The 27,666-nt window shown below is 41.0% G+C and overlaps 1 protein-coding gene and 1 long non-coding RNA gene across 8 annotated transcripts in view; one reads left to right on the top strand and one right to left on the bottom strand.

Moving 5' to 3' along the window:
* The window catches only part of LOC128412663 (uncharacterized), a 64,835-nt gene that overhangs the window by 32,972 nt on the left and 4,197 nt on the right, over positions 1-27,666 (bottom strand). The window lies entirely within an intron of this gene.
* GARIN2 (golgi associated RAB2 interactor family member 2) lies at positions 1,109-26,648 on the top strand. 7 transcript variants are annotated; one of them, XM_053385863.1, is made up of 8 exons: positions 1,109-1,448; positions 6,449-6,598; positions 9,052-9,254; positions 12,230-12,299; positions 12,903-13,162; positions 16,082-16,128; positions 20,289-20,347; positions 20,740-20,948. In XM_053385863.1, the coding sequence occupies exons 2-7, from the start codon at positions 6,515-6,517 to the stop codon at positions 20,345-20,347; spliced, it is 723 nt and encodes a 240-aa protein (XP_053241838.1). In that variant the 5' UTR covers positions 1,109-1,448; positions 6,449-6,514; the 3' UTR covers positions 20,740-20,948. The 7 variants fall into 7 exon arrangements, with proteins under 7 accessions (XP_053241838.1, XP_053241804.1, XP_053241784.1 ...); XM_053385829.1 differs by lacking the exon at positions 20,289-20,347 and adding an exon at positions 16,604-16,628 and having other exon boundaries at positions 1,130-1,448; positions 12,230-12,485; XM_053385809.1 differs by having other exon boundaries at positions 1,132-1,448; positions 12,230-12,485.

Genomic DNA, 27,666 nt, shown 5'->3' with positions numbered 1-27,666 from the left:
AAAATATGCCAATTATGTATTGTTCAGCATATTTGCACTTGTATAGCATATAACATACTATTAAGTCTCACATCCACCATTTTGGATCATTATTTTTCTAAACTATTCCTGCTAGTCATCTGTAGTCATATTCTATACCCTATAACTGACTACACTTCCCAGTTGGATCAAACAATTACTGCATTTGAATATTGGTTGAAGAAAATAGTGGATGAAGAAAAGGAAAACGACAATTTTGCTTTTTGGAAGTAATGGCTCAATATTAGAGACATATCTAGGAGAAAACAGAGATGTGAAAAGCAGTCAACCTGCACAACAGAGGCACTATTTTGTCAGTCAGTTAAAGATGGGAATATGCTGTGCTGAAAACAAAAAGTAAAACACGAACAATGGTCAAGTTTTACACTAAATAAACCAGTTACACTAAAGAAAAAGAACAAAAAAAATCTTTTTAAAATCCTCGTAAATTCTATGACATTGACAGACCTGGAAGGAGGTTGAATGTTAGGGGCAGGCTGATGGTCCATAATAGAAACGACAATTGGAAACTCTGGTCAATAACAAAGATTGCTGCACAATTCAATACAGATATTGTTTCTTGAGCTCAGCAAGGGGAACTCTAGCCTGATCCTGATCAGATCTCTAGAAGTTGTTAATTATTCTAAATTTCTACTGGCATCTACTCTACAGAAGTCTGCAATTCTGGAATTCAGGACAGGATGAAAACAAGATTGTATCACTGCTGTGCCGACTATTTTTCAAAGCTGCATTTTGAACCTCAAATGACTTTTCTGAATAGCATAAAGTGTGTTCAAGCGTCTGAGCTCTCTCTCTCTCTCTCTCTCTCTCTCTCTCACACACACACACACTTTTCTGTTCATTTTTCCACTCTAACTTCCTGCTTACAATTTTTTTTACTGTTTTTATTTTTTCACCAAATTTGGTTTGCCATATTAACAAATGTGGCATATAGCACCAGAATATTTAAAATTTTACATCAGGAAATAGTGATGTGCCTGGTGTTTTGCTTGCATCTTACAACATCTCCTTATCCTCCTTATCCTAGCCTAGAAAAGACTGCAAAGCAAAGACAGTAATGACTCCTTTACTTGACTGAAATATGCTAATAAGGTATTATTACCTCAGAACCGTCTGGGACAGGGGAGGTTGGTTTATTTTTCAAACCTTTGTTACTTGTACACTATTTGCTCCTGACCAGGTCAAGGAGGACCTTTTGAGGACAGAGGTCATCGTCCAGTTGATGTCATGAAAGACTAAAAGGAGCTTGGCATTTCTGGGGAGAAACCATGGAATGCCAATGCAACTTGCCAAATTTACAACTCTAATTTTATCAGCCAACCAATCCTCAGCAATCTTCTGCATTAAGAAAACTAGATTTTTGTTAAGAGTGAAAGCAAGTCCAGCACCCTACACAAGCAACTATACAGGCAAGTGTATTTATTTGGTTATATATTTATCACCTCAATTATGAATTTTTTTGAATATTTTATCTCTAAATACCTGTTGTTTTCAGAACTAAAATGATGAATTTTTAACCTTTCTGATTAATCACTATCTTTGTTATGTAACTGTAAATCTAAACTAGTCAACTGATTTTGTAAGCATATTTTGAAAGTTGATCTCTAAAAATACTGAATACAGAAATTTAGTAAGAAATCACAATTCTAACACACATGCATAGCTGAATTAGCTTCACTAACAAACAGGCATGCACTGTCTTGTTTCAAGCAGGTGGGCAGGTTTATCTTGCTATGTCACTTATTTTTTTGAAATCGCCTGTATGTCACCAGCTCACTCATTTTTTGTTAAACTTAATCTAGTTTATGATGTCTATATTTCTTGAATAGTTATATTGTTTTAAATTGATGCATACTGCTTTGAAATGTTTTTGCAAAAAATGGCATAGAAATATTTAAATAAAAACTAAATAGCATTCCACCTTTATTCCAAGGAGCTCAAGGTGACATACAGGGATCCAATTTATCCTCACAAAAAGCCTATAAAATAGGTTAGACTAGTAATAATTATTGGATCAAGGTCACCAAAATGAACTTTACAAATGAGTGAGGATTTGAGCCACTGAAGCCTTATTACAAAATAGTAGACCTACAAGTTTGCACTAGAATAGCCACATGTATTATAGTTTAGAAGCCTAGATGGTGGTCCATAGATTAAACATCCTATTTCTTTCCCATCACACCCTGACTGTGCCCCTTTCCTAGAACTGTATCTGATAACATAGTATGTTTCTGAAGGGTGTGGTGTCCTCAGTCTACTTATAAAAAATTAACAATACCAAGAATTACAACAGAACCCACCCCTACAACATATTTGCTAGGGATGATGGGGAAAATTGTTAGGTCCACTTTTTGAAGTAGACAAACCCAATTCAACACTCCTGATCTTGCAGCAAGATTCTTGCTTAAGAATTAGAACGCAGTACCAACTGGGATTACACATTTATTTATGATGCTGCAGGATGAAATGGAAAACTCTTTCTCAGCTACACTACTTAAGGCAACAGCTGTGGAGTGCTTATTGTAATGCTCCCACACAAAGAGAATATTCCTTAGACTCAGAAATTAGGATGTCAGGGAAAGGGATTCAAGTCTAGCCTTCTCTCTGAAAGCCTTTTTCATGTCTCTTATGTGTACTGATGTTCTATTGTCTTATCTTAGGCCATGCACTATGATGACACTGCTTCAGGGCTCTGTTTTCTATAGTTTGCCCCTATTGTGACATAGCATTACCTCACTTCTGGATACCAGCCATTGTCTAGAGAAACTCTATAAAGTAACACATGCTACTAGACTTGGATCAAATGTTGGTGCCACATGTTTCCTTTGGTCTGGCCCTCCATGTAAGACATTACTCTTCTAAAATAAGAGAATAAGATACAGAAGCTCCTTTAGGGAGACAAAATATTAGACGAAAGTACGTAATATTGGGAATCAGATAAGTAGCACAATTACTGTTTGCAATTAAAGGGATACATCACTGCTTACTGGCCCAACCTATTATTTTTTTTTAGTTAAATAATGTTTTAAAAACCCAGTAAGCTAATTGTTTTTATCTGCCTAATCAGACGTATGAGTTTCACTGATTACAATATGAGACCAAAACTACACCTACTGCATGCTTCAGAGACAACATTGTTACTTAGTATTTTCTCATGGCTGAGCTTAAAATTATCAAAGTCAGGTACTTACGAGAACCCAGACCAGCTAAACAGCCCACCTGTCCTTTCTCTTCCACCTTTCCCACTTGCTGAGAGCCAATGTTGCCATTTTGATGCATATTTGGTCTTGCCCTCATCAAAGGGCCATGCACATGCATACTTGAGGTGCATATCCCGCTTATCCCTACGAACTATGTCTCCTCCAACCCCTAGATTACAGTGACCATCTTAGGCGAATATGCCCCAAAGCCCTCAAAACTTGTCACCAGCCCTGTATCTCCCTCCCTTGGTAACATATTTTACGGTTGCCATATGTCCTCTTTTTCCAGGACATGTCCTCTTTTTCATGGGTATGTAAAATGAGAGTTGTCATAGCGATCCATAGTTAAAAGCAGAAGTCTGCAAATGTGTCCTCATTCTTGCTCTAGTTATTCACAGCAACTAGCACAAACCTAGAAGACACCCCACCCTCTTACAAGCTTCGTTGATCAAAGGAATGCAGTGGATGTAGTGTAACTTGATTTCAGTAAGGTTTTGACAAACACCTCCACAATATTGGACTTCCGGGTTGGCACCATTGTTTAATGGCGGATTCCCTCCGAGCTCCGGAGGGAATCGGCTCCGTAGCGTCTGGGTCTGGCCGCTGCGGCGAAGCGGGGACCCTTAAAATCACAGGCGCGGATGCCTGTGAACACAGAGACTCGGCGGGCACCATTTGCGCCCCCCCAATCCGCGACGGAGCCTTTTTAAAGGCTTTGGAACGGAGGCAGGGTGAGGCGTGGTGCTGAGAGTACTCCCTCGCCTACGGAGTGAAGCCGCAAGCCATTGACAGAGAGCGCCAACTTCTTCCAAGACCGACTGGACTCTAAAACATAAACCCGTGAGTAATACGGAGATTGGAACCTTAAAAAAATTTTAATTTTGGATTTGGAACGAGCGGGAAGGGGCTAAAAAGGAAGTCCACCCCCCCCTCTTTGTAAACAAGTTAAAGCAAAGGACTGGGCAGCTAAGGTCGAGAGAATCTGTTTTCTGTTTTTAATGAAAGATCCTGACTTCACGGTTTTGACACTATAAGAAGACTTACTGGAGGATAAAAAGAATTTTGGGAGCTGAAATTTCACCCCCCCCCCCGAGACCCGGGAACGTCCTATGAGAAAGCCTGTTGCATTGAAGATTTTGACAGCTGTCAAGTGAGCTGCTAGTCAGCTAGTTGTCAGCTGGAAAAAGAGAACATTGTTTCTGCTGTTTTTGCTGGTTTATTTGGTATAACTTGTTGAAAATAAGGAGGGCTGATACAAAATAACTGGACTTTTGGTTTTGAGCTGAAAGGAACATTAAGGAACTAAAATCCCCCTAGAGGGGTAATAGGGACACTACATCACAAAAATGGCTGGAGTATGTAAAATCCAAGCAGAATTGGACAGAGCACTCGTTCTCTTGGGAAACTTGCAAGATGAATACAATGCTTTGTCTACAGAGGTATCACTACTACACTGGACAGTAAACAACAGTTTTGAGCCTGATAAGGACTTGAAACAGGAAGCCCATTCAACTGAACAAATAAATGAAACTGAAAGTGTAGATACGATGGAGCAATATGTTGTTTTTGAAGAAAATGAAGGAGGAGCAGGAGATTTGCAGGAGTCAAAGGAGAGTTACAATATGAGGCCTGACATGATGATAAAAAAGGACAATAAAAATTGGATGTGGAAAGCCTGGTCTGAATGGGAGTCTGGAAAATGGAGAGATCCCTTTTGGAGGAGATCTGAAGACCTGAGGATTACAAATTTGTTGAAGGTGAAAGCTGGAGCTTTGGGGACATCTGGATCTGAAAGAAATTTGAAACAAGAGTTGGAGCACCCCATAGGCTTTGCTTTTAAGTATGGAGGACTGGCTGGAAGCAACATGGATTCTGTTGGGCCGGAGCCCCTCCGAGATTTGGGGCTTAACATCAAGGACTATCAAAGAGACCGGCAGAAAGGAACTGAGAGAGATATAAGGGCCTCGGATGTGAGATCTCCAGGCTAAATAAATAACATAAAGACTGATGGATGTTGGTTGGGGACTGGAACCGGGAAAAGGGTGGGTGGAGGTTGGGAATCCAAAGGGTACATAAGGATAATTTGCTTTTTATATTTTGTTAGTGGTAAGGAAATTGGGTAAATCGTGGAAGGGAAATTTTGGTCGACTTTAGGAAAAAGGTTTAAGAATAATTAATGAGGTATAAGTATTGATGTGTAATTTTAATAAGGTAAAATTGGTTTTGTTTTTTTTAAAATTAATTTGAAAATAAGGCTGTTAAAAATAAATTGAGGAAATGGGAAAAAAGAAGTAAAGTAAAACAATAGTATGTTAGAACAAATGTTTAAGCTAAGGTAAAGAAATAAGTTAAGGACTTGCTGAATTGACAATTTAAATTGGAATACAAGAAGGGGAGGTGTGAGGAGGTCTGAGAAATAAGGTTAAGAATAATAAGTATCAGAAACTTTATGTGTTTTTTCTATTTTTTTGTTTAGTTTTGAATATTACGTATTTTTGTGTTTTTTTTATTTTTTTGTTTTTGTTTGTTGTGTGTTTCTTGAAAATGCCAATAAATATTTAATAAAAAAAAAAGGAAAAAAAAACACCTCCACAATATTATTGCAGGAAAGCTGGTAAAATGTGAGCTGGATGACATAACTGTTAGGTGGATTTGTAGCTGGTTGACTGACCCAACCCAAAGAGCGTTCTTCATCGTCCTGGAAAAAAGTGACAAGTGGGGTGCCCTGGTTCTGTCCTGGGCTTGGAGTTGTTCAACATCCTTATAAACTACCTGGATGAAGAAATTGAGGGGGATGCTCATCAAATTTGCAGATAACACCAAAGTGTTAGCTAATGCCACAGAATACAAAATCAGTATTCAAGATGACCTTAACAGATTGTAGGACTAACAAATTAAACCCACGCCTCCAGGCTACACCATGCCAGAACAAATTGAATGACCAGTTGAGATTCCTATATTGAGGGAGCTGGACTAGATGACCCTCAAGTCCCTTCTGACTTTACAATTCTATGATTCTATGTGTAATAGCCTATGGGAAAGGCTCCTGAGAACATATGGTAATTTAGAATAGTAATAACATCACTACATCATGTACCTGGCAAAGATTTATAAATTTTCTTAGCTCTCTATGCTATTCTGAGTTAGCCTTTTTTCCATGCTGTCTCTTATTAATTTCCAATGTCATTTTGTTCTTGCCTTATGTGTAGGCGTAAAAGCAACTGGAGTTTAAGAAGCCCACTAAACACACCAAATCTGCATTTCACATTCCTATTATGGGAGATCTTAAAAAAATTCTTGAAAGAGGAGAATATATTCCCTTGAGATCTGCTCCTGTGTTTGAAAGCAATTTTGTTCAGGTAACTAATTTTTTTAGAATACTACTGTTTAGACTGGCAACTGAGCAGAGCATGAACGCCTACAAATGCCACAGACTCAACTGTAGAAAACAGAGTCTAGTTTACCGTGCCTGCAACCCTCCAAATTCCTATTCATTAAGCTGTCTCATGAGCGTTTGAGGGAAAATGTGTACACAAATTCAAACACCGGTGGTAGGTGTGCACTGAAGCCAGAGTGAAGTGGTAATGTGTATACAGGCTAAAACTTAGTACCTACAGATACAGATAGACTTCCATGAGCACAAGGGAACTTTCCTTCCCTCCCCTCTCCCTGTGCACCCCCCAAATCCACTCTGGCAGTTCCTCAACTCTCCAGAACATATTTGGGGATACTAGAGGAGTATATGGGTGGAGGAGAGGGAGGGGAAATTCCAGTGGATAAATTCCAAAGTGTCTGGATCAATTTCAGTTAAGTTTCAAGGCTAACTGCCCTGGTTGCCTGAAAAGATTACCCCTGGGGCTTGTTTTGGCTTAGAAACTCAGATCTAGTTTTACAGGAATTGTAGAGCTGCACAGAGAAGTGGGTGCGCGGAGACAAGAGCTCCATCAACAGGTGATTTTTCTTATTTTTTATTTACCCAACCTTTCTTTGAAAGCCTCCCCCTAAGATGGCTAACAACACAGGTGTTATGTACTGAGTTGAATAGGATCCAAACTGCAGCAGTATGATTGGTCCTAGAACAATAGGATCCAAAAGGCAGCAGTCTGATTGGTCCTAGAACAATAGGATTCAGAATGCAGCAGTCTGATTGGTCCTAGAACAATGCAGCAGTATGATTGGTTGGCAGGAACTACCCAATCATGCTCCAGATAGAAGTGAATCCACAACCTGATTGGCTTACAGTAGAATTCCGGAATTAGCCAATCATGTGCAGCCCATTGTGTAAATAATGTATATAAAGCAGATACTTTGAGGGGACTTTCATTCCTCCTCACCACTATGAGCTGAATAAAGAGCATGAAATCACTTTGCGACTCTGAGTATATTTCAACAGGTTTTTTTAAAAATGTAGAACTGCTTAGAATAATAATAAAATAATAATAATCCAAAGCAATAGTAACTAAATTATCTCTACCCAGCCTAAGAGCCCTCTCAAATAGCCCCCTGAAAGTATCCACCAGCCATCCAAAGGAGAACAATAATGGAACCAGTAGGAGCTTGATAAAAACTTTCCACAGCTTAGGCACCATGATCAGAAAGAGCCTCTCTCAACTGACAACCTGGCATACTTCAAACACGTATACCCCAGGCCAACTTGAGTGTTCAGGTAGGTTCATACGGGGGGAAGCAGTCTGCTCTATGAATCTGCTCTACGCAGATGGTGTTATATAAATAAAAAATAAGAACCAAATACCAAGCAGGCAATACACCCGATCCCAGACTGGATTTTTCTTTACCAGTGTCAAGTCCATTTGACACCAGTTCAGGACCTGCACATCTAGAACTGGTGTCATCAGTATATTGATGACACCTTACTTTAAATTCAGGTGCCTATTCTGTACAGTTAAGTATCAGTGCAGCTGTTGGAACCCAGTGGGATTGGGAAGAGGTTGCCAGCCCTGAAGTACGTTCAGCACTTGCCTCAAGTCTGAGTTGCACAGACATGCAACTGACTTGTACAATTAGTAAAACAAAGATCCCAAGACTTGTGGAGTATTCTGCTCATAAGATTGCACTTTCATTTTTACTGCTTCACACAGAACTTAGCATTTAAGTAGTAAGGGGTTGATTCTGTGTATATAAATTTGCAAAGGAACAATGGGATTAAGTTTTTTTCCTCAACTCTGTATGTTTATTTTATAACATTTTTCCTGTGAAGAAAAGGCATGTTATCTCTGCAGACACAAATTCACACTTTTGATAACTGCAAAAACAAGCATCTGTGATAATATATTCTTGTTAGAAAAACTGCCCCAAATAATCTTACAGAAACCTCTGGAAGAGCATGACATTTTGAATGGATTAATGGAATTCATTTTAAAAAAAAATAAACATTCCATATAAAGCCTCATGCTACATAATTAAAAACAAATAATTTGGACTATAATTTAACTTAAATAGAAAACTATCTTTAGAAAGATTTTTTTCCTCCAAAAGCATTTTTAAAAAAATCTGATTGAAATTTTAAAAATCCATTTTTTATTTTTTTAAAAAAATTATAGATTTTTATCCACCCTGCTTGCAGGATAGCAGTCATTGGGTTTTCCAGCATCACACTTGAAGCTACTTCCAACATTTCCACTATGTTAGTTTTGCAAGCTTTTGACTTAAGTTCTTCTCTTTTCTCACATACACATCTTTCTTGAACCTTCCTTCCCTTTCCAATATCATAATTGCAATACGATGTGTTTTCATATGCTTTTGAAATAATATTTATTTTATATGCCTAAAATAACCTCTTATCTCTTTGCAGGTGAATAGAAGGGGTGAATCAATTTACCTTCACAATCGCCCCAACTATGTGACCATGGGCATTTGTGCCTCCAGCTCAAGCCAGTCATTGCCAAATGTAATGGTGCTTGCACATGCAGCTTCTTCGTCCTCCCAGGAAGCCATTTCAGCACGCCCAGCAAGTAGAAGGCAATCAAATTCTGAAGATGAACTAGTGCTCACCAGGTGAGTTAGTACTGAGGAGGCATGAAGACTGCTGATATTGCATAAATTCAAGTTGACTGTTATAATTTGGTATGGGGAAATGGGAACAGAATCTCCCAATTTTCACAATTTCTACAGAGTATTAAAATAGTAAAGTATCTATACATAAACCTTTTTCACCAAGAATCCACAATGCGCATCATGAATGAAATTTTCAGCAGCACAATTTGTCCAGCTGGTGGCACTCTTTTATGGCTAGGATGAAAATATGTGATGTTTGCACCCCAACTCTAATGGCAACATTGTTTAAATGCCTGAATTTCTAGTACTACACAAGGGGATGGGGTGAGAAACAATGCCATGTCCTCCATCCATAGTTATAAGACTGGCATAAGGCACTTATGCAGAGCAGAGAGAAAGATCTATCCCTTCTGAATTGAGGGTGACATCACTCAGGGCAAGGGCTTTCTCAGCTGTGCTACCCCAGGTCTGGCTATACCCTCCCCAAATATGTTTTCCTTGTGCTAACACAGCCATCTTTTAGGTGCCAGGCAAAAAATATTATTTACCCAGGCACTTTAGTGTCAGTTTTGAGATTTGCTTGGTTGCTCTTATCTTCAGACTGAGTTTTATTGAATTGTTTTATGCTCTGTATATTGTCTTGAAATCTGGTACAATGAAGGGCGGTGTATACATGTTTTAAATAAACAGAAATATAAGCAGTGCTGTTTTTTCAGCCAGAGTGTGCTGGGCCAACACTCCCCACTGCTGTTTCTTGACTTTATGTACTTCTGAGAAGCCCAAAACAAACATTTCAAGTCAAAACAGAATCTGCCCAACAAGTGCAAATCTACCCTTTTTTAAGATCTAGAATCTAGCCCTTAGCTGCTCCTAGCTGCAATTATTGAAGCTACGGGGTGGAGCCAATTCATATTTCCTTTTCTTCAATCTGTCTCCCATGTAGCGGCAGCAGGCTTTAAGCTTTCCAGCCAAGCCTCTATCATTGCACACACACACACGTTTGTGCAAAGGCCCTTCCGAGCTGCCCTAGCCATCCGCCTGTATCTAAGAGAATGAGGGAGCTGGGGCTGTATTTATTTGACCTGCACCAGAACCAGAGGCAACCCACAAACCATCTAGGGAGACAGCTTGCCATAGTTTTTAGCACCTCCGCGTACAAAAACAAAAAATACTAAAACAGGTTAAAATTCACGTCAACCTTCTAAGCACTTGGGTAGGCTTGTCTAAGCAACAATGTTTTTGCAGGCGCCAAAAAGAATACAATCAAGGTGCATGCTTGATATCAGTAGGCAGGGAATTCCAAAGTGTAGGTGCTGCCACACTAAACAATCTAAACACTGCGTAACAGGTATTACGTGGCACCTGTGGTAGTGCTATTTCCACTCATCAAAGAGGTCATCTGGGTACATGTGGGGTAAGGCAATCTTCTTGAACTTGGCCCAGTAGCAAATCAGCAACCAGTGCAGATATCTGTGAAAAGATATTAAATGTTTACAAGGGCTCACCCCTGTTAGCAATCATGCTGCAGCATTCTGCACTAACTGTAGCTTCTGGATCAAGCACAAGGGAAGCCCCATCTACAAGTGCATTGCTGTAATCCAATCTTGAAGTAACCAATGAATGAACTACTGTGCCAAGGCCATAGCTGTCAAACCAGTCACAGTTGATAAAACAAACTTCTAGCCACTGAGGCTACCTGAGCCTCCAGTAGCAGAGCTGGATTCAGAAGCATCCCCAAACTGTGAACCTGCTCCTTCATGGGGAGTGCAACCCCATCCAAGATAGGCAGTTGACCAATTTCTCAGACCTGGCTACTCTCCCATAGTGCTTTTGTCTTGCCAAGATTCAAGTTCAGCTTGTTTTTCTTCATCCACTGCACCACTGCATCCAGGCAATGACCCAGGGACTTCACAGCCTCTTCTGATTCACATATTATAGCAAAAAGAAGCTGAGCGTCATCAGCATACTGATGGCACCTTAGCCCAAATCTCCTAACAACGGTAGATATTAAATGCCACCAGAGATAAGACTGGAGTCAGTCCTGAAGGCAGGGTTGGAACCATTGTAATGCAGTGCCCACAAATCCCATTCCCTGGAGCCAGTCCAGGAGGAAATCATGGTTGATGGTATCAAAAGCCAACAAGAGATCAAGAAGCAGGGACTATATATTTTTAAGCATTGCTACCCCATTCTTCAAATGAAAAGGATCCCAGAGCAGCTTGCTTAAGAACTGTAAAAGCAAGGTAGTCCCAGGCCATAGAATTTTATTTTGAATAAATCTTCCAGATTTCAAAGAATGCTCCGGCTTCACTACTGTAGAATGAAATACCCGCTATGTCTTACCAATGCAGGCATTATTGTGCATATTTAATTTCTTGGCCATTTTATAGTTAAATAAATTACCTATTTTGAATATTTATGAGTAACTTTTCTGCTAAAGCCTTCAACAAGAGTAACAGGTAACACAAGTAACAGGTAACACATTAAATGGTGGGATTTTCTCCCACAAATGGCAGCTTTAGTAGGTATATGTATGGAATTCCGTATTCTTAGTTAGCCCATTGCGCAAAAAAGAGTGCTACGTTGAAAAGGTACATAATTGGACAGGTTTTTCTAGTGACATTAGCTGATCCTTCTTTGTGGACTGCACAATTAGGCCAAAGTTCTCTTTACCAGCAGTGCAGGCGGTTGGGAGATCAGGGTGGATTGAAAAAGAATGCCATGTGACTTATTGCTGTCATATGCACATAAGTAAGTTTTTCTATGATAAAAAAAACACAGTGGATACACTATGTGCCTGTATTTTCTGTTGCCTACATGTAACCCAAACTGACAGTGCACAGCGGCCTTCTTGAAATATGCCTCCATTTATTTCAGTCAGTTCCCTACTCTCTTGGATCCCATTTTCCTCTCACTTTATGTAGTGATTCAGTGAAGTACAGCTAGCAGGAATTCACACAATCATTTTCTTGTAGGTTCTTACCCTTGAAGTTTGTAGACGTTACTGTTCACAATGCTAAGAAAAGACGCATCAAACTGAAGCTGGTGAGTGGCCGTGCCTACTACCTAGAACTCTGTGAGCCACTACAGAAACAGCCCCAGCTCTTCCGACAGTGGGTGCGGCTCATCAGTCTACTGAAATCTAAATATAAAACTTCTTCAGTCAATACCCTATATAAAGATTTTAAGACTCAGGAGGAAAACAGAGCCACAACAAGCAAGGCACTACAAGTGAGTGCTATTTGGGTATATAGCTTAAGATTGTTGAAAAAAAGGTGGGGAGGACACATAAAATGGTAATTTTTTTGTAAAGTGTAGTTTTTAAAAACCTGCATGAGCAAGCTCCTGTTGGTTTGCCCAATGCCAAGAAACCCATCCTGCACAATGTAGTCCTAGATATGTATTTTGTGTTTTCATTTTGTATTTTTATGCTGTAAACCGCCCTGTGATCTTTGGATGAAGGGTGATATATACTGGGTTTCTTTTTCACTTAATTGTTTCAGACTGCTTTGAGTGTGTGTCAGTTAATCACTGTCGTCACTTTGAACACACTTCTCCATGGCAAGCTCAAAGAATGTGAGTGGGACTAATTCTGTACTGAGCTTTTAACATATGCTATACTCCCTCTTGTCTTTGTTGCTCCCATAGGGATACAATCAAGCAGAAACTCCCACAAAACCACAAACCAGCGAAGAGCCAATAATAAAACCAGAAATAATCAAGAAAATGCCTTCGAAACGAGTCACCATTTCTGATATAGTAGGTCCTATTGAAGAATTTCCTAAGAGCCATAGCCAGGCCACAGTTTCTTCTGACAGCTGTATGAAAAATCCCAGTGCTGCAAACTCAGAAAAACTGAAGTATAGTCAAGAATTAATGAAGAGGACTATCTCAAGGAGTAAATCTAGGTATGTGGTCCATCATAATCATTATCTATTGTTACACGCCACCCACAATCTCTGCCAAGCGATAGCAAGATTCCAGGGGGTTCCAGGTGCTCACCCAGGGTTCCTGGAAAATTGAGGTGCGGTGGAGACTAGTGTCTTTATTTTACACATATTTACAGCTACAGCCTTCACTGGAGGGGGTACAGAACATTATGCCCCAAGAGTGTCCCTCATTGCTCCTCTGATGGATTCAGTGAGCTTAGGTACAAAGCAGCAGCCAGTCATAGCCCCTGGTGTCCTCCAGCCAGCACCACTTGGAGTTCTCCTTACTACCCCATTCTTGTTCTTAGAACACTTTACCAAAAAAAAACCTGTATAAAAGGACAAGTTTTTTTCTGACTCATATCACACCCACGTTGACCTGGCAACCTCCCCCTCAGTTTCCTGTAGGGTCTTTTGTATTGTAGATGTTTTAATGTCAAGCTCAGCCTGTCAGCTCTGATTAAACCCCAGCACCCAAGAAACTAGAGATGGAAATCTGGCATCCAGGGATCTGGAGGAATCCCTGTTCCCCCACTAACCCATAACACAATCTTCCAGCATCTATTCCAATTTTATTTTGTGTTACATCATGTTTGTCTGCTCAGTAACACAGCCTTTCGAGCTCTTTATTATTTCCTTCTTTATAAAAATATTTATGCAACAATATAAAAACATAAAAACAGACAATAAAATCATTAAAAGGTTAAAAGCAAGTAAAAATTAAAAAATAAAAACAAGAGACTGCTGTGGGGGATGTACCGTACTTTTAATTGCCTGCATAGGCCTGGTTGAATAGAAAAGTTTTCAGCAGGCATTTTAAAGTTAGCACAGAATACACCCGCTGAACTTCTATTGACAGGGTGTTCCACAGGACTGGACCAATGACACTAAAAGCTCAGTTTGTCATTGCTGTCAAACTAATCTAATCAACTTGAGGATTTATTTAGGAATTCATTATAACATACAAAAAGTTCGGCTTCATAGGAAGCTCCTTTTTCAGAATGTAGGATCTCAGTTTTAGACCCAAGATGGACATAGCCTTGTTTAGAGCAAGATACCAAAACACAGATAATCAAAACCAAGTGTAGCAAGTCTCAAATTATGGTGAGCTTCTGTACAAAAATATTACCAGGGTCACTGATAATTTTTGAGCAGAGAGCTTTTGACATTGTTGTTGTTGTTGTTGTTTAGTCGTTTAGTCGTGTCCGACTCTTCGTGACCCCATGGACCAGAGAACGCCAGGCACCCCTGTCCTCCACTACCTCCCGCAGTTTGGTCAAACTCATGCTGGTAACCTCGAAAACACTATCCAACCATCTCATCCTCTGTCGCCCCCTTCTCCTTGTGCCCTCCATCTTTCCCAGCATCAGTGTCTTCTCCAGGGAGTCTTCTCTTCTCATGAGGTGGCCAAAGTACTGGAGCCTCAGCTTCACGATCTGTCCTTCCAGTGAGCACTCAGGGCTGATTTCATTAAGAATGGATGCGTTTGATCTTTTTGCAGTCCATGGGACTCTCAAGAGTCTTCTCCAGCACCATAATTCAAAAGCATCAATTCTTCGGCGATCAGCCTTCTTTATGGTCCAGCTCTCACTTCCATACATCACTACTGGGAAAACCATGGCTTTAACTATACGGACCTTTGTTGGCAAGGTGACGTCTCTACTTCTCAAGATGCTGTCTAGGCCTGTCATTGCCCTTCTCCCAAGAAGCAGGCGTCTTTTAATTTCGTGGCTGCTGTCACCATCTGCAGTGATCATGGAGCCCAAGAAAGTAAAATCTCTCACTGCCTCCATTTCTTCCCCTTCTATTTGCCAGGAGGTGATGGGACCAGTGGCCATGATCTTCGTTTTTTTGATGTTGAGCCTCAGACCATATTTTGCGCTCTCCTCTTTCACCCTCATTAAAAGGTTCTTTAATTCCTCCTCACTTTCTGCCATCAAGGTTGTGTCATCTGCATATCTGAGGTCTGGGCTGGATGAATCCCAAGCTGGAATTAAGATTGCCGGAAGAAATATCAACAACCTCAGATATGCAGATGACACAACCTTGATGGCTTTTGACATTACAAGTCAGTTATTTCCATAGAACAGAAACCTACAATAATGCACTAGGTCATACAGACTTAATAATCTTTGTGTTCTTTAAAATATTATCTTTAATCACTGTTTGGCAGTGGGTGGAGTGGGGGAGAATCATTAACAAAAGGCACTTGATGGGCACTTGATATGTTGAGAACTGATGTGATCCAATCAATGCTATATAGGAGTTGTAAGACCCAAGTCTAACTCCCAACCTTTTCACAGATTGAATAGTCATTTTCAAAAGTGATGCTAAAATCACCTTTTAGTGTCTAATGTACCACTTCCAAATGTAGCTAATGTAGCTAATGGGGAAAAGCCATTTTAAAAGTGAATGTACTTTCTGGTCATTGTGGCTCCTTTCTTCAATTAATGGGCTCATTTCCCCCTCTGTAAAATAGAAAGATTGCTATTGGCATTTGGGACTAGATGGCTGTGCGGTTGAAGCTATTAACTGCGTCATAAAATGTCCACATGGATTTATCAAAATGGGCCATGGATCTGAAAAGCTGAAGAACTACAGATATGTGATATTTACATTCCCACATATTTTAGCAAAGGCAGCACAACTATATGTAGCTAATTGGGAGTAATTTGCCAGTTTTCACAGTTCAAAAACAGAACTAAAGGTTATGACGGCAAAAAGCAAAGCCCTCCCCTCCCACTCACTGCTTCATCTCTGGAAAAAGTCATGCTTTATTCAGTAAGCATGGAGGTGGGAAACTATTTGCTTAGATGTGTACAGCCCTGAAATAGAAACTCATTTCAATATTATTGCTTTCAGTTGAAGTATCATTATTATTATCTTTACTGATTTCAGGGGACAAGATTTTTTTTCTATTACGGGGAAAAGACTGCAGACTGCAGGTATGAATGACATTTGAAATGATTTTTCCCATTCTGCCCTCATAGCTATTATAGTTATATTTTTCCATATGGGAGCCATAAACTGAAAAATTATCCCAATAAGTGGGAGGTGCCACTGGCGAATGGTCTGTCTATTCAGCTTAGTGGTATTTCATCTTTTCTGGGTTATGCAACATGGGAATTCCCCATCTTCAGAGGTGTTTTTTTGGGAGCTGCTGTCACAGCTGCGGCAGGTGGTGAATAGAAAAATGACCTTTGTTATTGTGTTCTCCCAACTATAGAACACTCTCACTTGCTGCTTAGTTTAATGTCATTCTGGTGCTTGGCAAATATCTTTTTATTTTCCCAGGCATTTTTGTCTCGTTTATCTCCAGTGCCTGTTTTTTTATGCTGTTCTCTTTTCTGCTTGGTTTTGTTGTTTTATTATTATGCTTTGATCTTTTTGTTTCACTGTATTATTATATTTCATTACAAGCCACCTTGGAACAGGTTTCTGAAAGGTGAGGAACAAAAATTAATAATAAATAAAAATAAAAACAAAGGTAAAAGGTAAAGGTAAAAGACCCCTGGACGGTTAAGTCCAATCAAAGGCAACTAATAAAAACAACACCTATGTTGTCTCTGTGAGTTAAACAGTCATTACCCTTTGGAATTCAGCCACACAAAAATATATTTACACGTCCAACACTCTCTGCTGTGTGTCCAGCATTAGGGCAATGACACGTGGAGACCCATAACCATTTGCAGAAGTTTTGTGCAGTAATACCTTCTCTGTATGCAATTTCTCCTTCATTCTCGCCTTCACTTAGACTGATTTACAGCATTCATGTAGTGCTCATACATATACAGTGGTGCCCCGCAAGACGAATGCCTCGCAAAACGAAAAACATGCAAGACGAAAGGGTTTTTCAGTTTTTGCGTCGCTTCGCTAGACGATTTTCCCTATGGGCTTGCTTCGCAAGATGAAACGAGTTTGTTTCCTTTTTCTTAAAGCCACTAAGCCACTAAGCCGTTAATAGCCGCTAAGCCGTTAATAGCCGCTAAGCCGCTAATAGCTGCTAATAGCCGCTAATAGCCGTGCTTCGCAAGACAAAAAAACTGCAAGACGAAGAGACTCGCGGAACGGATTAATTTCGTCTTGCGAGGCACCACTGTACACAAAGATACATCATGCACATAACCCTCTCATCTGCACTCACATGAACAATTTTTTGCTATCTTTCCCGAGATCTGGTGTGCATGTGGGTTAACTTCTGAGCTGTGAGGATGTTTACAAATATTCCATAACACCTCAGCAGATAAGTCAGTTCAGTCAACTGAAGTCAAAACTTCCAAAATAGCTTCAGAGGTTTGAAAGACTGCATTTACTTCAGTGTTTCTTTTTCTTTTATTGATTTCATCAGACTTCATCAGCCAAAACTACCATCTGTTTACAAATCTATGGATTCTGTGCTTTACTCTGATACCTGTGACACTGCAATCATAACAAGTGCCCTAAAACATTATACAAAGCTAGCTTTTAATTTCCTGATAGGCATATAGATATCTCAGGCATCTACTCATGTGCTGTTCTGTGCATCTATATCTGAAAGTGTGTACCATCTATGCATGATGAAGAAATGGAATTGTGCTGACTTTGGAAGCAACTTTTAAATGGGGAATAAAGCATAAAATTCAATGTTCTAAGTCCAGTTTGTGCAATCTAGACCAGCACACATTTGGACAGTACAGTAAATACTTGGTTTATTGGAGGACTATGCATATTGCATTTCAACTCCATGCAATTAATGAGCAGAAGCTGGGCCAGCAGAGCAGGGATTGAGGTGGGCACAGGCATTCTTCCCCCACCAAAGGTTTGCGATATATATTTTCAGAAATACATATATGGCATTTGAGTAGTTTATGAAGTCGATCTTTATCTGTGAATCATATTTAGTATTCAGTAAATTATATTTTTCATTAAATAATCTTTTACTACCTAACTCATATCAGCTTTGATCAGGCAACCTGAAGAACTCTAATTATCTGCCTACCTGTGACACTACTTGCTTCTCATCAACAAAGTATTTTACAGCCTGTCACCTCAATCTAGAGAGGGTGATTTGCCTGCAGAAATAGTCTTCTGCATGTGGATCATATTATCTCCTATGCATGAAAACCTATGTGTACATACACACTTCCAAAAGGTTATCATAGAATCATCTAGTCCAACCCCTTGCAATGCAGGAATCTTAGCTAAAGCATCCATGACAGATGACCATCCAACATCTGCTTAAAAACCTCCAAGTAAGGAGAGTCCACCACCTCTTGTGGGAGTTTGTTCCATTGTCAAACAGCTCTTACTGTCAGAAAGTTTTTTCTGAATGTTTAGCTGAAATCTCCTTTCTAGTAACTTGAAGCCTTTGGTTTGAGTCCTACCCTCCAGAGCAGGAGAAAACAAGCATGTTCCCTCTTCAATGTGACAGTCCTTAAGATATTTGAAGATAGCAATCATATCTCCTCTCAGTCTCTTTTTCCAAGCTAAATATACCCAGCTCCTTCAAGGGCTCCTCGTAAGGCTGTTTCCAGACCCCTGATCGTCTTGGTTTGCCCCACTCTGCACACGTTCCAGCTTGTCAACATCCTTCTTAAATTGTGGAACAATTAGCAACCCCTTCCAGTTTGGTGCCATCTGCAAATTTGATGAGCATCCGCTCAATTCAGTGCTCTCAGCTTTGACAGTGTCCATTGCTTGTATGTAATGGAGAGACTGAATCCAAGCTTCACTTGTGGGGAAAATTTGATGCGATATGGGTGGTGTATTTTTTGGTTTCTTTGCCATTATTCAGTGCATTGCATCCTTATGAGCACTCACTTATAACTGGAAACAAACCACACACAAAATCAAAGAGGGTTTGAGAAAAGCTTCAGTTAAAAAGGTAACACAACCAATGGATAGAAATGAAAGTCTGAATGTCAAGCTGTTCACTGTAAGTCATCATGGCTTATATAAACTCAATTAAAAGAGCCAATGAAGAATTGTTGGATCTTATAGCATCTTGTGAATTTCTTTTTGTTCCTTCTTTCCCTGAGCATAGCAATAGCAATCTAAGCCCATAATCCTTCAAAGCCCCCTTTCAGACACCTGGAGAACGCTGACTGTACAAAGGGGGGAGCATGCTTTGCTGCTGTAATCTACCCTCACAAACACACAATTCAGTGACTGTGCAGAACCTCTCCAAAATGTTTGAAAGACACTAACAGTATTTCATTACATGCCAATGTAAAGGTCAGAATGTGGAACAATAAACTGATGAAAGTGTGCAGTGTCATATGCCCATTTTCTTAAGCTTAACATAACAAGAGAAGTTTAAATTTCATCATGCAACAGTAACATTTTTGTGCAACATGCTCGGTGTTAAGTTAAAGAATGAGGGCATTACGGCCTTTTAGAAATCAATTCATTTATGGTTGTTGTTTTTTAATTTTTATTGTAAGCCTGTATGCATACAAACTATGCAATTAACTTAAATGGAATTTAAGTTCTACATTATGTAACCATAATTATATGTGCCTCCTGTGGAAATAAAAAGATAGTACAGGCATGTCCCCTAGTGTAAACTATATGTATGGTTCCAGATACCATGATTACTAGAAAAGCCAGGAAATTATGTATCATTTTCTCTCTTGCTCAAAATGGAGAATATATAGTCCCACTAGGAGCATTCCAACAAATAATAAATCTAACCACATGTGCAAGAGTATAGAGGGGTGCAGAAAACGTTATTCAATCTCAGATTGGAAGAGGAGGGATTTGCAGTGGCAAACTGAAATGTTACCTTTGCTTGCAGAGTAAGCTATATTATACTAAAATATTGTACCAAAAATATGTGCCAAAGTCATCAGCACCAGAATTGCAATTTAGCCAGTTCACTGTCTGAAAAATAGCACCAGCATCAAAGGCAAAAAATAAGTCAAACTTGAGTTCTTGAGTCATTACCCTGAATTCACAGTTACTTTCTGGTTACTTGAACAAAGTTTCTGGTACTGAGAGAAAGGAAAACAAAATGTTGATGTGTGTTTTGTGCATTTTTTCATAACACATCTATAAACTGTCAAAAACTGACTCTTCCCTCATTTTTTCTCTCTCTTTTCACACTGTTGCTTTTTCTGCACTCTAGCTGTTTCTAGTATAACTGCCCCACTTCTTATTAACCTTTCTTTCCCCCTTCTGTTCTAGGTAATCTTGCCATTTTTTTGTTTCGTCTTACCGCCACACCTTTTCCTCATTTATTTTCCATTTTCCACTATACTATTCCCCAAAAAGGATATTCTGCCGCCGCCACCCTGCATGCACACTCATAGGCTGTGTATTTTTCAGCTGTGTTCACAACTTTTCAGTAATAAGATCTAATTTTCATGTGATGCTTCATGTAATTCACATTATTATATTCACATTACTATTTTCATATTACGTCAAGCAGTTGAGACACATGACAGCACTCTGAATCTGACAATGAGATATGACAGCTCTCTGTGTTCCGCTTCCTTCCTCTCTCTCTTTTTCTCACACACTCTATTATCTGCTTTCCTAGGCTGCATTTTCCTCATGTTCCTCCTGTTTCTTTACAGGGATCCTAAAGAATGTCAGTAAGCCAAGGTAGTTTTTTACTACTAGCATTAAAAACGGACCTCTGTACATCTGATATGAAAAGGAAGCAAACGAACTGAAGACACTGAGCAAAAGAAGAGAACAACATGTTCAGATGGGGATTAGAAATCTAGAAACTGTAGAATTGTTCCATTCTAATATAATAAAAATAAACATGGTTAAAACAGTAGTACATATTTCTTCTTTTGTTGAGTATTTCACCAAACATTAGCAACATGACTTGTCAGTGTTTTAACCATCATCTCCACTGACGGTTCAGAATTGTAATTTTCTTTTTAAAACACTTATATTACAGGAAATTTGATGTAGGTATATCAAGTTATTTTGCTTATCAAATAAACTTTGCAATATGCTGTAGTGATGCAAATAATGTCATAATCTATACCAGTTCGCAATGCACTCAGACCATGTGAAAGAAAGGAAAAGATTGGCAACTAGTTTTGAGAACATGCAATAGTCCCTTCACACTTATGTTGTCACAAGAAGGAGAATCACATTAGAAAGGTAATGTACCTGGACACATCCCAAGTATCCACATTAGGCATTGCTGTTAGGCCTGTACAATCAAGAATCCAGAACTCAGAGAAAGCCTACACATGAAGAGGTCTACATACATAACCTTTCCCTTATTCCATGCTTCACACGTAGACACCAGTGATGACGCCAGTAATGTTGATACTATATTTTTCTGGGTCATTAATGTGGAAATGAACTGTGAAGAACTAAAAAAAGACCACCCCAAACTGAGTAAATTGGCAGTAAAATGGCACATGAAATTCAGTGTAAATTGTAAAGTGATACATGTTGGGGTAAAAATATTGATTTCACATCTATGCTCATGCAGTCTGAACTGGCAGTGGCTGTCCAGGAACAATACTTTGGGGTCATGGTGAATGGTTCAATAACAATGTTGACCCAATGTGCAGCAGCTGATAAAAAGTCAAACTCCACGCCAGGGATGAAATTGAAAATAAGGAATTGAAAATAAAACTGCTAATATAATAAAGCTACTATACAAATCTATGGCATGGCTGCATACAGTCCTAGTCACCTCACTTCAGAAAGGATATTGTAGAGTTGGGAAGGTTCAACAAAAGGTAACTGTCAGGGAACTGACATCTGAGCGAGAGGCGAAGGGGGGGCTCCCAGATGATGCTGGCGAAGGACCCAGCAGCAGGGGGAGAAACTCCTCAGTAGAGGGGAAGCAAATCAGCGCAACACCAGGGATAAAGGGGGGCAGATGGGGGAATCGAAGAGAGGGCTCCAGGACTCTTCACTGGACATTAGTGAGGAGAGCACAGGTCCTCCACTACCCACGCCCTCCCTGCGCAGGAGACTCCCACGCAGTGAGAGGAGGAGGAGACTGGGTGTCAAACAGCTTTTATGTTGGAAGAGGTTTAAGAAACGCCCACTGACGGATTCTGCCAGCGACTGAGGCAGCCACGATGAGAGAGGGCTGTGCAGTCAGAAAGGTTTAACAAGGCAAATTAGCCTAGAAAGGCACCAGTTTACGCACGAGTAACTCATACCCATTACAGTAACCAAAATGATCAAGGGGATGGAACAACTCTATGCAGAAAGCTTACAACATCTGGGGCATTTTAGTATAAAGAAAAGGCGAGTAAGAAGTGACATGATAGACATGTATAAAATTATGCATGAATGGAAAAAGTGGATGGAGAAAAACTTTTCTCCCTCCATCGTAACGCTGGAACTTAGGGACATCCCAAGAAGTTACATGTAGGAAGATTCAGGACAAACAAAATAACTTCACACAGTGCATAATATAAACTATGGAATTTGCTTCCACTGGAGGTAGTGATGGCCACCAACTTGGATGACTTTTAAAAAGGATTAGACAAATTAATGGAGGATAAGACTATCCATGGCTACTAGCCACCATGGCAATGTTTAGCCCTCACTGTCAAAGGAGTCAATATGCCTCTGTATACCAGTTGCTGGAAAACACAGAAGGAAAGAGTGTTGTTGCACTCAGGTCCTACTTGCAGTCTTCCCACAGGTATCTGGTTGGCCACCGTGAGAACAGGATGCTAGACTAGATGAATCACTGGCCTGATCCAGCAGGCTCTGATGTTCTTATGTAGTACTGCAGAAGGGGGACCAGAGGTGTGGTGTCACAACCCCATACTATGTGTGATCCCCCTTCATGTAATGCCCATGTTGAAAGGGGCCAATGAGTCAACAGATTTCCACTTTTGGGAGGAAGCCTGTCACTTGGATCAAGCCTGTAACTTAGCTTCTTCTATTAGAGAAGGTTAAGATCAGTTGGTGAATATTGTTCCTACATGGGTGTTTGCTTGTTAATAAAATACCTGTTCTAAACCACTTCACTGATTCTGGAACTGTGTGTTAAAGACAACACACGGTATTAGGTGTGTAACACATTATGTGAAGATACTGTGGAAGACTGCAAACTGCAGAGTGATGACAGCTTTACATTTTTATGTATATAGGCAGACATAGAAAGATGTCTATCCACTTGTCATTGACTGGTTGGACACAGATGAATCCCCAGCTGGGGAACCACCAAGGGAAAAAGGCTCAGAGCCCAGGGAGTGGTGGTGAGACAATGATGAGTGGAGAAGAGGGAGAAGACTGGGAAGAGGAAGTGTTGGAAGCCAAAGGGGTAGCAAGACTTAGAGAGTAGGGAGAGCCTGTGGCAGAGAGAAGTCAAGAATCAGGGTCAGAAGCTGAAGTAGGTGAGTGGGAGGGGGGAAGTCGAGAGGCAGAGATGAATCAAGCTAGTGAAGAGTCACAGGTGTCCCCTCTCCTGCTGTGACAAACTTCTCTCCCCCCGACTCCCAGAACCAGGAAATGTATCAAACAGGAAGAGCAAAGACAGGCTGCACATGATCTCTGATTGCCTGCAAGAAGCCCTGGAGAGGAGGAGACATAGATGGTTGTGGGGAGGCAGACACTTTTAGTCTTGGTAACTGATTTCATGGAGTAGGACCTACAGGGCATGAGCTGCTATGTTCATTAGGCCTGAAACTCCGCCAAGTTTGTGAAGATCCTGAGCCCCAATGCAGACAATTTCTGAGTAAACATTAACAGGACAGGACTGCAAAAGTGCCAAATAAATTATTAACAATTGGACTGAGTATAGGCCCATTAGAAAGAATAGACTCTCTCCACTACTTACTTCATTATTTGTGAAATACCATGATTGCCATTAGAGAATGCCTGGAAATTGTTTCCTCTTCCCACTTTTCTTCCTGTGGTATCTCATTCCTCCTCTGGAGGGCAACATTATCAAACACTTTGTCCTGTAGTCTATCAACTAAGTTTTTGTGCAGATATTATTATTATTATTGCTCCCCCTGGCGACTCATTGACTGAGCTTGTTGAGGGCTGGAATACCCAGCTCCTGGCAGCCATCGATGAGATCGCACCTAAGCGCCCTCTGCAACCCCGCAGAAACCGGGCTCCCTGGTTTACCGAGGAGCTCCGGAAAATGAAGCGGGACCTCAGACGGCTAGAGCGAGTATGGCGGGGTGCCCGTGACGGAGCCTCAAGAACATCTTATAGGGCTTTTATGAAAACCTACGAGATGGCGGTGAAGGCTGCTAAGAAGTCATACTTCTCGGCCTCCATTGCATCCGCTAGCTCTCGCCCAGCACAATTATTTAGTATAATCAGGTCTTTAACGTCCCTTGAGGGACAGCCAAATTTAAATAACAATTTGACACACAGCTGTGAGGCATTTGCGAGCTTTTTTGCGGAGAAGGTCTTGTTGCTCCGCCATGACCTCCCTGCCAATTTGGATACAATAAAGGAACTGGAGGCCCCTTGACTGTCCTTGGGTCCAGTATTGGACCACTTCGACCGGATATCCCCAGCCGATGTGGACAGACTCTTCCGAGCTGGAAAGCCCACCACCTGTCCTCTTGACCCGTACCCGTCTTGGCTGATTAGAGCGTGTCCAGACGAGGTGCGGGCCCTCCTGGGGGATATCATCAATTTGTCCCTTGGCACAGGGACATTCCCAGGGGAACTGAAGGAGGCAGTGGTGCGCCCGCTCTTAAAGAAAACATCATTAGATCCTTTAGATCTATCCAATTACCTCCCGGTTTCGAATCTTCCGTTCCTGGGTAAGGTGATTGAGAGAGCGGTTGCTGAACAGCTTGGTGGGTTTCTGGATGAAACATCGGCTCTGGATCCATTCCAGTCCGGCTTCCGCGCTGGTCATGGGACCGAGACGGCTCTGGTTGCCCTAACAGATGATCTTCGTAGACAGCTGGATCGAGGCGGGTCGGGGCTGCTGATTCTTCTAGATCTGTCAGCAGCTTTCGACATGGTCGATCATGAACTTGCTGACGTGGGGATCCAGGGCACAGTCCTTCAATGGCTGCGCTCATTTCTCTCTGGTCGGGGACAGAGGGTGGCGCTTGGGGGGGAATTGTCATCGCGCCACTCCTTGGTGTGTGGAGTACCTCAGGGTGCGACTCTCCCCGATGCTTTTCAACATCTTTATGCGCCCCCTCGCCCAGCTTGTTCGGAGTTTTGGGCTGGGTTGCCATCAATATGCCGATGACACCCAACTCTATCTGTTGATGGATGGCCATCCTGACTCGGCCCCAGACACACTGACCAGATGTTTGGAAGCTGTAGCTGGATGGTTACGTGGGAGCCGGTTGAAGCTAAATCCTTCGAAGACAGAGGTCCTGTGGCTGGGACGGGGCGATATGGGATTGGGGGGGCAAATCCCATCTCTTGCGGGGGCGCAATTAGTGCCAGCACCATCCGTTAAGAGTTTGGGTGTAATCTTCGACACCTCCCTTTCCATGGAGGCACAGATTGCAGCTATAACAAAGGCGGCATTTTTCCATCTTTGCCAAGCTAAGCAGTTGGCTCCTTACCTCTCTCGCCCTGACCTAGCCACTGTGATCCACGCGACGGTCACCTCCAGACTGGATTATTGTAACTCGTTCTACGTGGGGCTGCCCTTGAGACTGACCCAGAAACTCCAGCGGGTGCAGAATGCTGCAGCGAGACTCCTTACGAGGTCTTCGCTGCAAGATCACATTCACCCGGTGCTATACCAGCTGCACTGGCTCCCGGTGGAGTACAGGATCAGGTTTAAGGTGCTGGTTTTAACCTTTAAGGCCCTATACGGCCTAGGACCCTCGTACCTACGGGACCGCCTCTCCTGGTATGCCCCACAGAGAAACTTACGGTCTTCAAATAAAAACATCTTGAAGGTCCCAGGCCACAGAGAAGTTAGGCTGGCCTCAACTAGAGCCAGGGCTTTTTCGGCTGTGGCTCCGATCTGGTGGAACACTCTGTCACAAGAGACCAGGGCCCTGCGGGACTTGACATCTTTCCGCAGGGCCTGCAAGACAGAGCTGTTCCACCAGGCCTTTGGCCAGGGCACAGCCTGACTCCCTCCCTCGGCAATCTTCGCGGAGCTCTGGCCCAATGGTTGCCAGTGGCTTGAATTAATTAATTTTATAATGAATGATTTTAGAGTGTTGTTTATGCTGTACTTTTGTACTGTTTTATTGTTGTTAGCCGCCCTGAGCCCGGCTTCGGCTGGGGAGGGCGGGATATAAATAAAATTTATTATTATTATTATTATTATTATTATTATTATTATTATTATTATTTTGTCATAATTAAGAGAATTATAAAAAATGTGAGCATTGAACATTGCCTTGTTTATTTAATGATAAATTGAAAAAGTTTGTACAGTAAGTTTTGTTGTACCTTTAACTCCAGCAGATCTATAATGGCATAAGCATTCATGAAATATGGTCCAAAGCTGACAGGCTCCAAAGAAAATCAGCAACTGACCTTAAAGTAGCCAATTGTGAACACAGGAAATTCAAAGTAACTCTCCAATATGTAACTACTGAATTAAAATTTATCATAAAGTTAAATTCTATCACCTGTGTCTGGAATCATTATACTGTAATATCATTTCTCTCACTGTATGTATTAGCTTACCTGTGCCAAAAAAAATTGCTATCAACACAAGATTTGTGAAAAGTTTTTGTAATTATTTTACATATATTTCAGCTTCACAATAATTGTCAGAGTTTGCATTTTTTTGCATTTCATATTATGCTAACTTCTGTACTTCATCTTTTCATTTACATCTATTTAAACCAATATCCTTCTATATACATATCCATCCCTTCAACTTCGGATGATGCTTCATGCATCTAAAGAAGTAGACTCTAGCCTATGAAAGCTTGTGCTATGATAAATTTTCCAGTCTTTAAAGTACAATAATCCCTCATCTTACATGGGGGTTTGATTCCAAAAGTTATGCATATGTGTGTAAGTTGCATATATTCCAAATCCTCTGAGTGGCCCCATGGCTAGCAGGTGCGGAGGAGTGAGAGAGAGCATCCCCAGCACTCCCAAAGCCTGTGCGCTAAACAGTGCTTTCTCTGCAGGCAAGGCCAAGAACTTAGAAGCTCTTTTGAGGTTGGTCTGGGTTACCCAGCATAAAAAAGCTTTTAAGCTCTCAGCCTTGATTGATGGGGAAGAGCTCACAAGAACTTGGATTATCCCACAAGTCCTCACAAGAACATCCCTGGCTCCCTCTTATTTGATGGGGAGTGGGTTCTGCAGCACCCTCTGGTGTCACGTTTCAATAACGCATTACAGTAGTACCTCGGTTTACGGACAGTCCTGTTTACGAACTATTTGGTTTACAAACCCCGCAAAACTGTAAGTAGTGTTCCGGTTTGTGAACTTTACCTTGGTCTACGAGCAGAAGCTGAACGGTGGGAGGGCACCGGCGGTGAGAGGCCTCATTAGGGAAAGCGCACTTCAGTTTAAGAACGGATTTGGTTTAAGAACAGACTTCAGGAACAGATTAAGTTCAAAAACTGAGGTACCACTGTATTGACATTTTA

Source organism: Podarcis raffonei, chromosome 1 (genome assembly GCF_027172205.1).
Source record: "Podarcis raffonei isolate rPodRaf1 chromosome 1, rPodRaf1.pri, whole genome shotgun sequence".
NCBI lineage: Eukaryota > Metazoa > Chordata > Lepidosauria > Squamata > Lacertidae > Podarcis > Podarcis raffonei.
This window is presented reverse-complemented; position numbering and strand designations above follow the sequence as displayed.